The sequence below is a fragment of the Stegastes partitus genome, unplaced genomic scaffold, assembly GCF_000690725.1.
Source record: "Stegastes partitus isolate 25-593 unplaced genomic scaffold, Stegastes_partitus-1.0.2 Scaffold665, whole genome shotgun sequence".
Taxonomy (NCBI): domain Eukaryota; kingdom Metazoa; phylum Chordata; class Actinopteri; family Pomacentridae; genus Stegastes; species Stegastes partitus.
This window is the reverse complement of record NW_007578396.1, coordinates 123,654-138,974: the sequence shown is the minus strand read 5'-3', so window position 1 is coordinate 138,974 and position 15,321 is coordinate 123,654. Positions and strand designations below refer to the sequence as shown.

Below are 15,321 nucleotides of genomic sequence, written 5' to 3'. Positions count from 1 at the left end.
ATAAACAATGTTTATTGGATTTTTGGAAATTTTCAAAGACAATTCTGGATTTTTAACTTAATAAATTTAAACTCCAACTGCATGAAAACCACAAAAAGATATCAAGACATGGATTTAGACAAATAATATTCAAAGCCTTGTGACCCATTTGAACTTTGAATGAAGTTTCTACAATGTGTCAGAACTACGAGGGTTCCAAAGATGGCTGCGTTTTGACAGTTGTCTAGCCTACAGAACACTAAAAGAGTAACTATCGATTTAGTTAATTAGATGTATTTAGTATTTAAATGTACTCCGTGAAGTTCAGTTTTATTTATATTCTATTTTGTTTCTGAACTTCTGTGCCTCTATTTATTTTTTCAGTCATTTCTGTGATTTGAATACTTTGAATAAGCATCAATTACAGACGTGACTGGCAAACATCCAATCGAATGACAGAGAAATCAGAGAAAGACACTATACAAGATATGCTTTTCTTATGTTCAAAGTATTTGAACACAATAGTGATGCTGGATAATGCCGATGCCAAACTGCTCACTGCATCGGGGCCTGTAGGACGAGAATGTTGGTCATTTGTGGTCGGCTGGTGTCCTCTCTGGGGGCCAGGGCACTGCTGGTGATGGCTCTGTTGTTTCTTTGCTGGACCAAGTCTCCACTAGTACCTTGCTGGTTCAGATGATGTCCCCAGTGTTGGTTGTGAAATTTGGGCCTGTTGTCCTGGCGTGGTGTGAACTTTTGTTGGCAGTCGGAATAGCTGGTCCTATTTGACTGATTTTGTTGGCATTTGCAGTGATGGCAGACATCATCACTGTGTTGTCTCTGTACAACCCCTGCAAAGGAGTTGTATCTGTACGAGGTTGCTTCTGGTATTCTATGATTATATCCAGCTCAGATGTACCATGTGGGCCTTGAATTGGTGAAGCTTTGATAACTTACGTACCTCTGTGGTGCTCTTGCATGGAAAAAATTTTATTAGCAGAACTCCAGTTTTCTTTGACGGCCGGCAATTGTTCTCCTGTGTGTGACCTGTTCTTGAGTGTTGTGCCTGGACTGGCCTTTTGGTCTTGCAGTGTTCATCCCATCTCCTTTTGCATGGTATGTATCTCCTGGTCTGAACACTGAATCCAGCATTCTGCGATGCTGGGTAGCCACTTCACGTCTGTGGTGTGCCCGCATTTCATGTCTGTGATGCAACCACATATCAGAGGAATGCTCTAAATACTTTACACCACCCACTGACACCTCGTAATATTGAAGTAATTCAGCCTTACATGTTTGAACCACAGACTGATTCTGAGAAGAATAATGATACAAAAAGTCCCATCCTGCAAGCTAACAGACTTGATTCCTTTAGTTTGTTACGTATGAAAACCTGGAAGTGTGAACCTGTGAGACTGTGAAAAAAGTTACATGGACATGTTAACATGGTTTAAAACTTGATTTTAGGCAACTTGAAGAGAGGCCAATATTATTTAGGTTTAGGATAAGTTGGCAGGAAATTATTCTTACGAAATGTAATGTACTCGAAAGTGATGGAAACATGGGCGTTTGATTATTCAGAGTCATCTCTATCAGTGTTGCACCTTTATCTCCAGTTCCTCTTTACTTCAGGTGTTTTTTTGGGGGATTCTTTTCCCCAGAGTGGGATACAGCTGTTAGCCAACCCTGACATATGTGCTTTTCACAGAGGTGAACTGAGGGTAAGCCACCCACACACACAAAAAATAAAACTTGTCCAGAGTCAGTGATGGAGACGGCGTGGCCTGGCCTATCCGTCTGTCTCATTTATGATATGAGCACACAGCTTCTGTCTTCACTGTCTAGCCCATTAATCTAAGTCCGGTGTCACAGATTCTATTTTCAAGCCCTTTATGAAAATGGGAGACAAGGTCTTCTACTTCCTCCAGTGCGATGGATAGCAAAGTTTAAAAGGCCAGAATGACATGTTACAGCAAAGAGTGGACTGCTGCCGTTTCTCATTGGAAACAGATGCCCACAGGAGACTAGGATTGATGTTGAGAAGTCATTAGTGTGTTGGGCCCACAGTTGGTGTAATAGCCTGGCCTGTGGAGCATGTGTGAACTATTAACGAGCCAGAGTGAGCTCATTGTCTTCGCTCTGCCTCATTGTGCACTGAAGAATGATCTGCATTTGTTAAATTTTTCAAAGCAGTACATTGCTGTACTGCACTGTAGTAAATTCGTATGACAACTGTTACAACTGTGCTAAACTAATGGTTATAGCAACTATAAATGTCCTAGGTCCTGTTACAAGAGTAATCATGTTTGAGTAAACCTGGCAAACCCAAATGTGTAGTGAGGGTGAACTGGGTATGTCTGGTGGAGGACCCTGTTAGTGTGGTCTTCAACTCCTACCTCTGTTGGTGGAAAATTTCACCAGCATTCTAGGGGAGGTTTGGGACATGTTTAAAGCCTCCATTGAGAAGCTGGCTGATGGGAGCTGTGGCCAGAAGGTTGTCATTGCCTGACGTGGTGCCAACCTCAGAAGCCGTTAGCGGACACTGTGAGGGATTCCGTCAGACTGAAGGAGGAGTCTCTTTGGGCTTGATTGGCCCGGCTGTCTCCAGAAACAGCAGACAGATATTGGTAGGAATGGGTATTGTTAATATGTTAATGGTACTGCTACTCTTACAAATATTGCTTATTGATCGGGGACTTTAATGGTCCTCTCATTGGTACTTTATGATTGTTTTTCTTTTAAGAAAAAAATTAAACAACTTAATAACAGAATGAAGATTGCTTTATTTTCTCATATGCACTCTATAAAAATTCAACCACCAGTAACACCCTGCAAGGATATTGTTTTGAACCAATTGCTATTATGTACTATAATGTGATAACTGAAATGTAAAAAATATCCAATAATTATTTAAAGCAAGAGAAAGTATTCTTTTGAGCAAATCACAGTATAGACACTGTGGTGAAAAGAATGCGTGAGCACTGTAGTGTCACAGGTTTTACTCAGAAAATATAATGTAATGTGTTTTCATTAAACTTTCCAGCATTATATCAGAAGTAAAAGCTCTACCTGGGACAGATGCTAAATACCATTAATAATATGTTAATAACACCTCTTGTACTTTTCACTTTTAAGTCTAAAATTAATGCAGTATTTTTACTGTGTGATATTAATAGTTTTAGTGAGAACCCCCCCCTCCCCCAAACAAACAAACAAACAAACAAACAAACAGAACAGAACAAATTAGAATAGAATAGAATAGAATAGAATAGAACAAAAAAGCCCAAATATTTAAAGCACTTCTTCTAGCACTATTACCAACATTTAGCTAGGGAGAGGGTAAAAAAGTGTCTAAATGTGTAAAAACTAAAATGTCTCAGTGGATGCCAAGAAGTAGTGCCTAAAAAGATAAACAACATGAGTACCTCCTGTGGCGTTGTGTGGTGTACCTCTGTAGTCTCAGTCTAAGACTGAAGGTGCTCTGACAGGATGTCAGTGTGGCATGTAGGGGGTGAGAGGTGTTGTCCATGATGCTGAGCAGCTTCCCTAGCATCCTCCTTTCTGACACCTCCACCACAGACTCTAGCTCAACCCCCATGACAGAGCCAGCTCTCCTGATGAGCTTGTTGAGTCTGATTGTGTCAGCTGCCTTCAGCCTGTTGCACCAGAACACTACAGGGTAGAAGATGACACTGGAGTCCACCGAGTAATAAAACATCTGCAGCATATTTCTGCAGACATTGAAAGATCTGAGCCTCCTGAGGAAGTACAGTCGGCTCTGACCCTTCTTATACACAGCATCTGTGTTTACAGTCCAGTCCAGTTTACTGTCTATGTAGACACCCAGTTACTTGTAGTAGTCCCCAATGTCCACCTCTTAACTGTTGATGGTGACTGGGTTCAGATGGGTCCTCTGTCTCCTGAAGTTCTATCTGGTGGGCAAGCTGTTATAACACCTTTTTTACAAAAGCCTGAGGTGGGACATAGTCACCAACCAGGGAAAACAGAGAGAACTCCTGCGGTGAATCGAACGGTTTACAGTTTGTGAATAGAGTCTCAAGGTGAGGGCTATATGATTTCAACAGCACCTTGACATCTCTGCACCAACCTCCATTAATTTAGAAGCAGATTTCACCTGCCTTTGTTTTTCGCTCCGTGCTGCGGGCCGCTCGGAAAAACTTGAATCCTAGCATCCTAGCCATAGTGTGACGTCTGGGGTGTGTTTACTGAGCTAAGTTTCAGTGAAGCACGGTGTGGGCGAATCTACTAAAGTCTGTGTTTTGTTGTAAAGTGAGTGCTCAGGAGTCAATTTGTTTTGTTGGTTTTACAGTGACATGGCTACAACAAAATCAGGCACAAACAGAAGCTGTCAGATGATCAGAAAGTTTGCAGTTTGTTTACAAGAAGACAGTTTTTTAGCCAGATTGCATGGAAGCCACTTTGTTTTTAAATAAAACTTAATTTAATCAAAGAGAAAAAATTTAATAAAAGTAACTGTGTGTACCAAAGTGCTGGATGCACTGGCCCAAGATGGCAGCTTATTTATTCCTCAGGCTGGGGTTTGGGATCTGTAAAGTTTAATTGTAATCCTTATTTAGTCCTTCTGAAGTCTGGACACATAATTCAATGAAAAATAATTAAGTGATAAGTCTAAACACTAAAACAATTAAACTTCAATGTGATAACAGAAGAGTAATTTGAAGAGTGATTGTGAACAATGGCATAGGTTTTCTTTTTGAGGGTTGTGAACACTGAATGTTGTAAGCCAAACAACTGTTGTTACACATCTTTAAAAATCTTTCAATTTCCATCATCCATAACTCTAGTTACCTACAAATGTTGAATTTTTAACCCAATTCATTTTGGTAAGTGTTCTGAAAGGATTCAAATTTGTTGGTGCTGCATTTAGTTGTAATAAACGGTTATCACAGCTTAGTATTAAACAGCATAGTATGTAAGATTGAGTTAAAGTAATGTAGATATATGAACTAGACAATTTGAAGATATAAATTAGAAGATGGTGTATAAGAGACATTGAATGAACAAGCAATACTTCTTAGCGTGATCTATTTATTGATGGAATCCTTTTTGTAATGTTATTTGTTGGCAATAGGGCTGCATGGTGGCTCGCTGGTTAGCATCGTTGCCTCGTAGCTAGAAGATCCCTGGTTCGCTTCCCGGTGAGGACACTTTCTGTATGGAGTTTGCATGTTCTCCTATAGCGTGGGTTCTCTCTGGGTTCTCCAGCTTCCTCCCACAAGTCCAAAAACATGTTGAGGTTAATTGGTGATTCTAAATTGTCTGTAGGTGTGAATGTGAGTGTGCTTGGTTGTCTGTCTCTAAGTGTGGCCCTGTGACAGACTGGCGACCTGTCCAGGGTGTCCCCTGCCTTCACCCTGAGTCAGCTGGGATAGACTCCAGCCCCCCCACGACCCTAGTGAGGATTAAGCGGTATATAGTTAATGGATGGATGGATGTTCTGTTGCCAACATATAAAACGTTACATAAGTCCATCTCACACCATCATGATTCAGGACTTTGGAAGTTTGACTGAAAACAGAACTCTTTCTTTTTGATATACTGAAATCCAGAAATACATTTTGAGCAAATTCCATTTATGCTCCATGCCTTTGTCTCTGTTTTCAGCATCTTGATCGTCAGCATCTCTGATGCAGAGTAGAAAGATTCTTTATCCTTCTCGCCCTTTCCTCCTCACCCCACATGTCACAGTGCTGGATCCTGACTATTGCATTTCCAGGGAAATAGTGGCAAACAGAGGAGAGATGATAGGCTGTCAGGAGATAGAGGATGAGGAGGAGAAGATACAGATATGTGAAAGAAAAAGCAGAGAAGAGCTTCCATCGTCTACCTGCAGCAGGCACACATACACATTGCTGACATTTCTGTGGCAACCCATAGCTACAGCTGCCTACAGAGGAGTTGTTCATAAACAAGCTGTTTGCGACCATGATCCAATACTCTGCCGTCAACAGTTTAACTGTGAGACACCTTCAGCCCAGGAAGAGCATCAGTGAAAGCTGGTAAAACTCTTGTTTCAGATGAAATGACCCATGATAAAAATAATTGCCACTCAAGGTTTAGAACATAGGGAAGATAATTTTAGTAGCATTTAGGAACCCATGGATATATTCAGGAACACCTATAAAACACAAATGTCAGCGTTTTTTTTTTCTCTATAAGATGTTGCAGTTTTTGAAACTTGTGAGTAGATTTTTCATTGTAGTTTGTTTCAACATGTTTCAATTTACCATGAATCATTGTCATCTGTCAGTCCTGATAGCTGATTGCCATTTAGGACTCTGAGGCACATTGATGATGCACTGGGATGGATTTAAAATGATTAGTTTACACTTATATTGGATTTTTAACAGTAGAATGGCAAACAATGAACTCTAAAATGAATACAAAAACAACAACAACAAAATAAACCCCCACTATCAATTGTCCAATCTTCTGCTGAAAATAGAATTGCATTCCATTTTCAGGACAGCGTCTGTACTTTAAAGCTTGCTTGTGTTGTGTTTAGAAAAAGCATAGCATTTATTATTGTTAGATCCTGCCTGAGCCTGTTGGGAGAATTTAAAAACTTACTGCTGTTTTGCCACTTATGTAATGTGCAAACAGTGCTTCTCCTAAATTGGAGACATGCGTATCAACCCAACAACACATGCACACGAGAGCCTTCATCTGTATTTGTAAAACTGAAGTAACAGGAACTGTGGCCTGTGCTGTGGTGGTCAGGGATCAGGACTGATGCTGACATATAGAAATAATATTCACATTTAGGTGTTTTCTTGCTTTCAAGGATGACTGGTGCCATTGCAGATTTGCAGTCCAAACAGAATTGGTTTACCCATCAGTCAGGGTAAAATTGGTGCTTGGGGGAGCACAACCAAAACTGTTGTGAAACAAGAAGTGAAATTATCTATAATAATATCTAACTTCCTTGTTTTGTTTTTTTTAAGCAAAGGAAAATACAATCATCTTACCTACCTATAATCACAAACAGCAGAAAAGATGCCATCAAAAGGACTCTCACTCATACACCTACCCAGACTGCTCTTCTAGAAGGCATTTACATTATGTACAATAAAGATGAACATAGCATCACTTATACAATGATGACCTGGCAGTACACTTCAGCGGGGTCTGGTTTGACACTAAGAAGAAGGCTAAGTGAAACCAGCATCAGCTGATGCAATTTAAAGTAAGCACCATCAGTCTCCAATCCTCAGCTGCCACATGCAACACAGTGTTGTGGCAAAATCACAAAGAACAGGATTACAGCGCCATCTACAGACAGGCAGGGAGAATAACACAATACAAAAACCACACAATCACACTCGTACAGATTATGATTCAGGGTCAGGAAATATTTGTGGCTTCATCCTTTTCAGTTTGAGGCGTGAGACAGGCAGAGAACACCAGTATACTGAGATAGTGAGCACACCTTTTGGTGTGAATTATCAGTATCAGTGTTTGAAAAACTCAACATCAGTGTAGGTTTAAACAATCATTACTGTGTCACATCTGTTAGGTTGTACCAAAAAGACAGTGTCAGAAAGAGGCTGTGATCTGTGGATCAGTTTTAACCCAGGACATTCCTGGGTGCATTGCAGAACGTCAGCACCATATCCTGCAATGCTCTGCACTTCTGTCCAGTCTATATTTTTTTTCTTTCTTTTTTCTTCCTTTCTATACAAACAGTCTTTTTGTCATCATACTTAATGGCATGATCTGAACTGGAAGCTCTCTCATCAGCTGAAAAGCCTTCTCCTGAAGATGTCTTACTGTGGAGCGTTCATCCAAGAAAACTCCACAGAAAGAATATCATCTACGTCACTGATGAGTTGCATTTTCATACATTGAAATCAGAAGGGAAGACATGTTCAATCAAAATCTTTTAGCACTAAAAAGCAATAAAATGTGCTTTGCAGGCAGTCCTTATATCGGTGTATTGTTTAATTTTCCAGCACTCTTTTTTTTCTCCATTTTCACAATGTTAAAAGGTCTGCTTGTGGTTGCGATTGCCCAGCTCCAGTGTTTGGAAGCCATTACTTCATAACCGCAGCAGCTGAAGCCAGAAACCAAGTCCTGGCATTCCCATTATTACCAGTGAGCGAGTGATTTGACCTCTTGAGGAGAAAACCTGACGGGAAGCATGAAGCATCATATGTATGAAACAGCAGATGTTTATTTAGATGTTTGAGGATTTCTGGGTTTAAACAGATAACACATTAAACTGCTAAAATTCACTTGAACAACTGTGCGCTTTTGGTTTGTTTGCCATTTAGAATTTGAAGGAAATATTGCAAGAGCAGTGAGCTTTACTAAGAAAGCTGACTCCTGCAGTTTCAAGCTAGTTAGTTCTAAGATATTTGTTCTTAAGGCCAGGCAATCATCCAGGGTTTTGCTTTTTTGTGGTTTCCTGTTAGAATCCTGAATTCAGGCAGCGGCCCCATTTATATCCAATTTATGCTAAAGAGAGGTGCAATCAGTCTCAGAAAGTCAGCTGGGTTGCTGCTGTTGTCAGGGCTAAATTATGGGCTGTTTTAAGTGGTTTGTCATCATGGAGCTGAACTCTGTGCTCAATGCCGTCACTCAGGCCTATTGTGAGCATCTGGGTTGCTGTAGCCGCTGTGGTCTTTTTGAAGAGGGCAGGCACGCGCACACAAATGCTACCACCCCAACCATAGCACACATGCACACACAGACCACACTGCACACACAGGTCATGTCGGAAAACTAATGCAGCGATGAGGATGTTCTGTTTTTACAGCTTGCCTCTGAGCTTAAAGCCTGCTATCTGGGGAATTTAGGGTCCAACACTTTAAGAATGTCTACTGAACTGAGTCCATGTTTTAGAAATGGTTTCTAACTACAGAGGCAGACAAAATGTTTCAGGTGCTGACAGAAGTCCTACTGTCTAATTGTCCAATGTAGTTTACACTTCTAGCTGATGAGCTTTTTAAAACATTGGGAACCAATTTTCACACACAGTGAGGATGGCTGGTGCACCAATAGAAAAAACCTGACTAAAGCAAGAGCAGGGGATTGAATGCCACAAATATTATTGTTGATTGTCTTGGTTTATTTAATGGCACTTTTTGAAAGTAGTGCTTTAATACTAGGATCTCCAATATTTGGAGGTCTGATGGGTTTTTGATTTGTGTGTGTTCAGGCCATTGACCCAGGAAGAGATTGCCCAACGCAGGGAGCTGGCTCGACAAAGACATGCTGACAGGATGGCAGCAGATCAGACAGCAGCAGAGAGCCACAAAGAGCTCTCCCACTCAGGGAATACGTCACAGGAAAGCCAATCTGCAGGACTCAACACAGGTAAACTCATCGCTTATTGACTAATGTCTATATCTCACTGTTTATCATTTTATTTCTCTAGGCACAGTGATGCTCAGAGATATAAAACATTGATCACTGCATTCAGTCTTTAAAACAGTAGCACTGTCAGTCAAACCCAACCAGCAGGAGCACACATCCACTGTTTGTGTTTAATATGTCTTTGCGGATAAAATTCTTAAACGTTTCAGACAGTTAAACAAAGAGACATATGGTGTCAGAGAATGTACTTGTAAGATTCACTGGAAGTTTTTTGTTTCTCTTGTTTCTCTCTTCTCAGCTAAGATGGAAAGTCTGACTCTAAAAGACTCAAAGCCAGAGGAGGAAGCAGAGCTGAAGGAGACTTTTATAGCATTTGCTCGGATCTACAGTGGGGTTGTCAAGAAAGGACAGAGGGTATTCGTATTGGGACCAAAGTATGACCCCGCCCAGGGCCTAAGCATGGTAAACCCACAGTTATCTGTCAGCCTTTACAGTACCCGCTCCACTCGTCTCCTCTGTTTGTGTAAAACACATGCACATAAATCGTCAACTTCTTGACATGTTAACATCACCATATATAGTTAGATATACCAACGTTACCAGTGTTGTATGGTCTGATAAAATAGTACTGGACCTGCCCCCAAGTATCTTCTTTTTTTTAAAAAAATATTTGGCTGGTTTTCTGTTATATTCTTTGGCCTGTTTCACAACTGTAGTTTGGTTCAGTTAGTCCAGATCAACAAGAAAAGATTGATGCCCTCTAGCTCTGTTCTGTTTTATGTTAACACTTATTACCAAGCAAGAGGTACAGAACGATGTGGAGCACACTGACAGGTATTGTAATGGACATAGACCCCAGAGAAGTCAAATTCTTTCAACTGACAGCAAGTTACACCAAGCTTTACCCAACCTTGTTTGTATATTTACCTTCTGATTTTACCTTCTTTTACCTTCTGATTAGTGGTATTATTGTGTACACGTGCAATATCACATTAATGTCAAATAATTCAACACTGACTGTTCTTGTGTCAAATTAAAAAAAAAAAAACAACTAACGTCTTTCATTCTATAATAAAAACACAGGCACCACAGTAGGAGTTTAGTCCAACTACAGTCTGTACATCTTCCATACTGAGATTCACAGTTTCTTTTCACTCCGTAAACGATTAGTTTGAGGACGGTCTGTTTTTGTAGCGTCTGACTCTGAATGATTTAATTTTGCCCCCCCCCCTTTTTTTTTTCACCAAATATAACTTACTTCATTAAATTGCCACACATTAAATGAATTATGAGACTAAAGCTCATCACTCTGTTGCTTTTGCTAGCCCTTTGCTTTGCACATATTTACCATTTAGAACAATTATAACTCAGGCAAATCTGAGCATACAGACACTATATACATATTTTTAGAGCCAGTATGAAATATACTTTCTGAGGATATTATGGTTTTCTACACATCTATGGTTATACTGCAAACAGGAACCGGAATGTGTGGTTTCATACTTGGTGGTGGTGCCAGTTTGCCAAAATGTAAACACGCAGACTGAAATTACAAGGCTGAAGTTGTCATCCATGTTGTAACTTTAAGCTTCTCTTGGTACAATGTATTATTGTTTCCATGCTCCCAAAGCACAAAGAAGCAAACTGAGCTCTCTGATATAGAAAATCTAGATATATCACCAGCATAACGCCTGGGTGAGTAAAGTGTGATGTACTGGGGAACAGCGGTGCAGCAGATTTTTGCTCTGAGTTAAGAATCCATACGAGTGCTTAAATATCAGAGTTGACCTACAGCTGGACAAAGCAGCAACATTAAGAGTGCTCTGGCTTGTCAAACTTGTAGCAATTCATGAAAAATGCTGCAGCACTAAAGAAGCCCATTCAAGTTTTACTAATAGAAATCCAAAAGCTCTTCTTACCAGATCCTCTCAGGAAATGTAGCGTGGAAATGTATGTACATCAATAACGTTTATACAGGAAACCTTACTAAGCAGATCTCACCAGCCCATGTAATAGACCTCAAGCTGCTGTGCTGGATACACCCAACAACTTTTTAACGTAACAGCTGACACTACCAATTATGACCATGGTTACATGTTACGTAGCACTGCTTTAAACAAATAGTTCTCTGTACAGATGGTGATCAGTTTAAGTAGTTAATGCACCGAATGTATAGATGTACATAAAAGATACAGTGATGATTGCAGGTACTATATATCAATCATTTTTTGATCATTTTGGAAAGTATGGTGACCTTAATGGTAACATAGACATTATAGATCATCTACACTACCTCGGTGTCATTAGACTAGTTGTAAAATTTACTGTTTTTGCTTTTTACATCCCAACTGGATGGAATATATAATGCCAACCTAGCTGTTAATGCACTGTGACTCCCAATATTGCACACTTTGTCAACCTGTTTTCTTGTCATGTTCCTTCCTTCTCTCATCTCCACCAGATTCCAGAGGGATGTAGTGCATCAGATTGTGTGTCTGACGTACCTCACCTGTCCTGTTGTTCCATGGAAAGCCTTTACCTGCTGATGGGCAGAGAGCTAGAGGAGCTGGAAGAAGTCCCTGCAGGAAACGTCCTGGGTAAGTATGTCTGTTTTGTCTTTTTGGTCATTGAGTAATTGTGGCTGTTGTTCAGTGCTTTATTAATCAGCGTTGTTCAAGATGTTGGCGTTGATTTGGAATTTGATTCCAGTCTTGTAACTTCCATGAAGTGGTATAAACAAGTCTGTAGTCTCTGATATGATTTATTCTTCCTGAAAGAATGAGTTTGAGCTTTCAAGGAAATAAAAGATCTTGAGTTTTCTCACAGATAATCTCAGATGTCTGACAGTAAGACACTTCTGAGACTTAGAAGGGAATGAAAGTTTTTACACTCGTGACTGAAGCATGGATACAAAAGATGAACAACTATCAGACAATATGAAGTTCTTTGATCAAAGTTCATGTACAAGAATGTGCACATAAAAAGAAAAGAGAGTAAACAACTGTGGCTCCCAAAGCTCTGTTCTGAAAGAAATATGCAAGCTTAAAATTTGTTTAAGTAGTAATATCTGTGGCACCAACAGTGAGCTGCAGCTACAGATTAACTCGTAGAAATTGGATAACACATTCATCAGTTCGAAACACTCCTATATTACCATCAATTATAGGTAAACTCAGCAAATTTGAAACACTGTGATTCACAGCAGCTCAGACAACAGTGACACTATAACTTTACATTATCACAGTGGTGCTACTATCCGACATGTGTTTCTCTTCTGCATGTCTCACTCTTAAAACTTGTGACCTATATTTTCACTCAAGTCCAGATTCTCATTTCATCATGTTTCAGCACACTCCCTGTCCTCCAAGTTTCTGTGGGAACTCATGCTTCTTCCCATACAGCTTTCTCCTTTGATTCAGCTGAATAATTATGTGTTCTGGCTAAGTGACTGTACACATGTTCACAGTCTTTGTCTGGTAATCACATGTACCATTTCTGAGTGCGTTCTTGGGTTGTGTTGGTGATCTGTGTAAACAGCTCTGTCTGCCACTCAGCTACAGCTATGTATGTTGAGTTCAAAGTCAGCAGGTAGAAACCAGGTTTCTTATGAACTAATTATTTTACTCAGTCATACTTTATGTGGGAGTTATATTTTCATTTTTAGTAACCTTTCATTTGAATACTTGCATAAAACTGACATATCACTGTGTCCTGATAGTTGACTGAATTCATGTTGATGTTTATGACGGATTGTCAGTGTCTGTCAGGTGTCAGTAGCTGTTTCTTTTTTTTTTTTTCACAGCAGATTTCTAGTGTTGAAGACTCCATTTATTTAAATCATATACAGAATTCCCAAGAAAACAGCAAACACATTTTCTCTTCTGCCTCTGGAGGTGCCTCTCTGTGCAGATAGTTTTTAGGTGGATTTAGGATGTCTGTCTTTGATGCCTTTCTGGCGTTGTCATAATAGTAACTGACATGGCATTGACCTGAATGCATCACTGGTTTTGGTAAAGTGTATATATAGTACAGATGTATTAAACCGAGAAGCAACATTTTCTGTACTTGTACAAACTGAAGTGCAAGAGAGTGAGTGCAGTTCGCCACAAACCACGCAATTAGTTGTAGCAGGCTACCAGTGTATGAACTGAGCTCTGTTTAAGAGCTAAAACAATGGTTCATTTGAAGATCGACAGAAAACTGAGTACATATTTTGATAAATGACTATTTGCCCTCTTGGGTTTAACCTCAGTGAAATCAGCCCAAGATCAGTAAATGTAAAAACTAGCATAAAGTAACTTAAAATTACAACAGACTGTAAAAGAAATAGACCTTCACAACATTCAATTATTTTAATACAAATGACAGTTAAGTGGAACGTACCTGTTTCCAAAACGGAATGGATGAATTCTGTACAAACTTTTCATCTATCTACAAATACTTAAAAGAGCTCTTCAAGTTACTTTGGAATCCCATCACAGTAGCGCACAGTATATCAGGAGATCTTACTGCTGAGTAAAACTTCAGTGTCTGTGATAAAGGCTGACCGGACCCTACAGACACTTCAGCCTTCAGTACCAACCATCCACTGAGTCAATCAGTGCTACCTGTTGCAGAGACAAGAGTTTAGTCGACAGACAGAGATATTGTGTGTTGTTCACATACAACAAGTATCTTATGAGCACAAATGTCTTTAGTAGGCAAACATGAGTAAACCTTTACTTTGAAGATAAAGTGATGCATTTTGTTGTGTACAGATTTACTCTTTAGTGTAATTACAAATCACATTCTAGTGAGAGTTCTATGAGGAACATGACTTCAACATGTGCATGGACATTCTACAACATTTATAAACAGTTTTTATGCTATTAGCAGTATCCTGGCAGGGCTGGCTGGCAGAGTCAAGGTGCCTTCAGTGCCTGCTGCTGTGGCAGACTTCTGTTAAGCATAGGCAGGGATATGCCACGTTAGAGCCCATGTGCAGTTCTTGACATATGTGACAAAAATGTAGACTTAACTCAATCAGTGTATTACTACAGATCTTGGAACAAATGTTGCATGTTATTCATTTAGAATATTACTGCAGGTGGTACAAAGCAAATTCTCACTTGCCTTAAACCAAAAAACTTTGTTCTTTATCACAGAATAAATTAACTGCTGCAATGCTGCAATGTGAAACAGAGGAAAATGACTGGTTGCATATTATATGCACATAAAAAAAACATTTTGCCTTTCATGAAGTCCAGTTTGGGAATGAAATGGGTCCTTACTCTCACGCAAGGTTGCAAAATAATAAAATGCAGTTAGCAGTTAGCTAACTATTGAGTTTTTTGAAAGAAAAAACAACAACAAAACACCCCTACTAACACAATAAAATATACTGTTAAATAAGATTTGTTGCTATTAGACAGGTCTTACAAAAGTGTTAACTGACTAAAGTGAGGCTTATATGTAGTCTACTCAAAAAAAAGACAAATGAACATGTTTAAACTAAACCTGCAAGCAGGTGTCCAACAGTGATAAGGAAACAATGTTTTTAAGTTTTCAAACTTCCATCTGCTAAAGACACACTGTCTGAAAATGGTCTCTGGTGCACTCAGCCTACCAGAGCCTTGCTAGGATTATGTCAAGTTAGTATCAATTTAACCTAGTTCATAAATCAAGTAACTACAACTTAAGTTTTAATTTCTCTGAATGATGGTACAAACCTTTTTGTTGGTCTCTTGGAGGGAGGATGAACGATGATTAAACGTCAGTTGCTGCATGTGGCTCACTCCAAAAAATCCTGCATTCACACCGTTAATTTACAGCAGCCTGGTTTAAGTGCTCAATCTTGTTTTTGGCTCTAAAATAAGCATCAGATTTTACTGTATAACAGTACTTTGGGAAAGCGATACACTACTGTTAGAATATTTACAGTAATTGATTACAGTGTACAGTTACGATTACTTTGTCTGTTTAATAGTTTCAGCAGATAACATT

The 15,321-nt window shown here is 39.5% G+C and overlaps 1 protein-coding gene across 1 annotated transcript in view; it reads left to right on the top strand.

Annotated features, from left to right (window-relative positions):
• The window catches only part of efl1 (elongation factor like GTPase 1), an 80,953-nt gene that overhangs the window by 13,723 nt on the left and 51,909 nt on the right, over positions 1–15,321 (top strand). Inside the window, exons 13-15 of the mRNA XM_008290289.1 lie at positions 9,182–9,339; positions 9,638–9,801; positions 11,801–11,936. Coding sequence (XP_008288511.1) covers positions 9,182–9,339; positions 9,638–9,801; positions 11,801–11,936 — 458 coding nt within the window. The remainder of the gene's footprint in view (positions 1–9,181; positions 9,340–9,637; positions 9,802–11,800; positions 11,937–15,321) is intronic.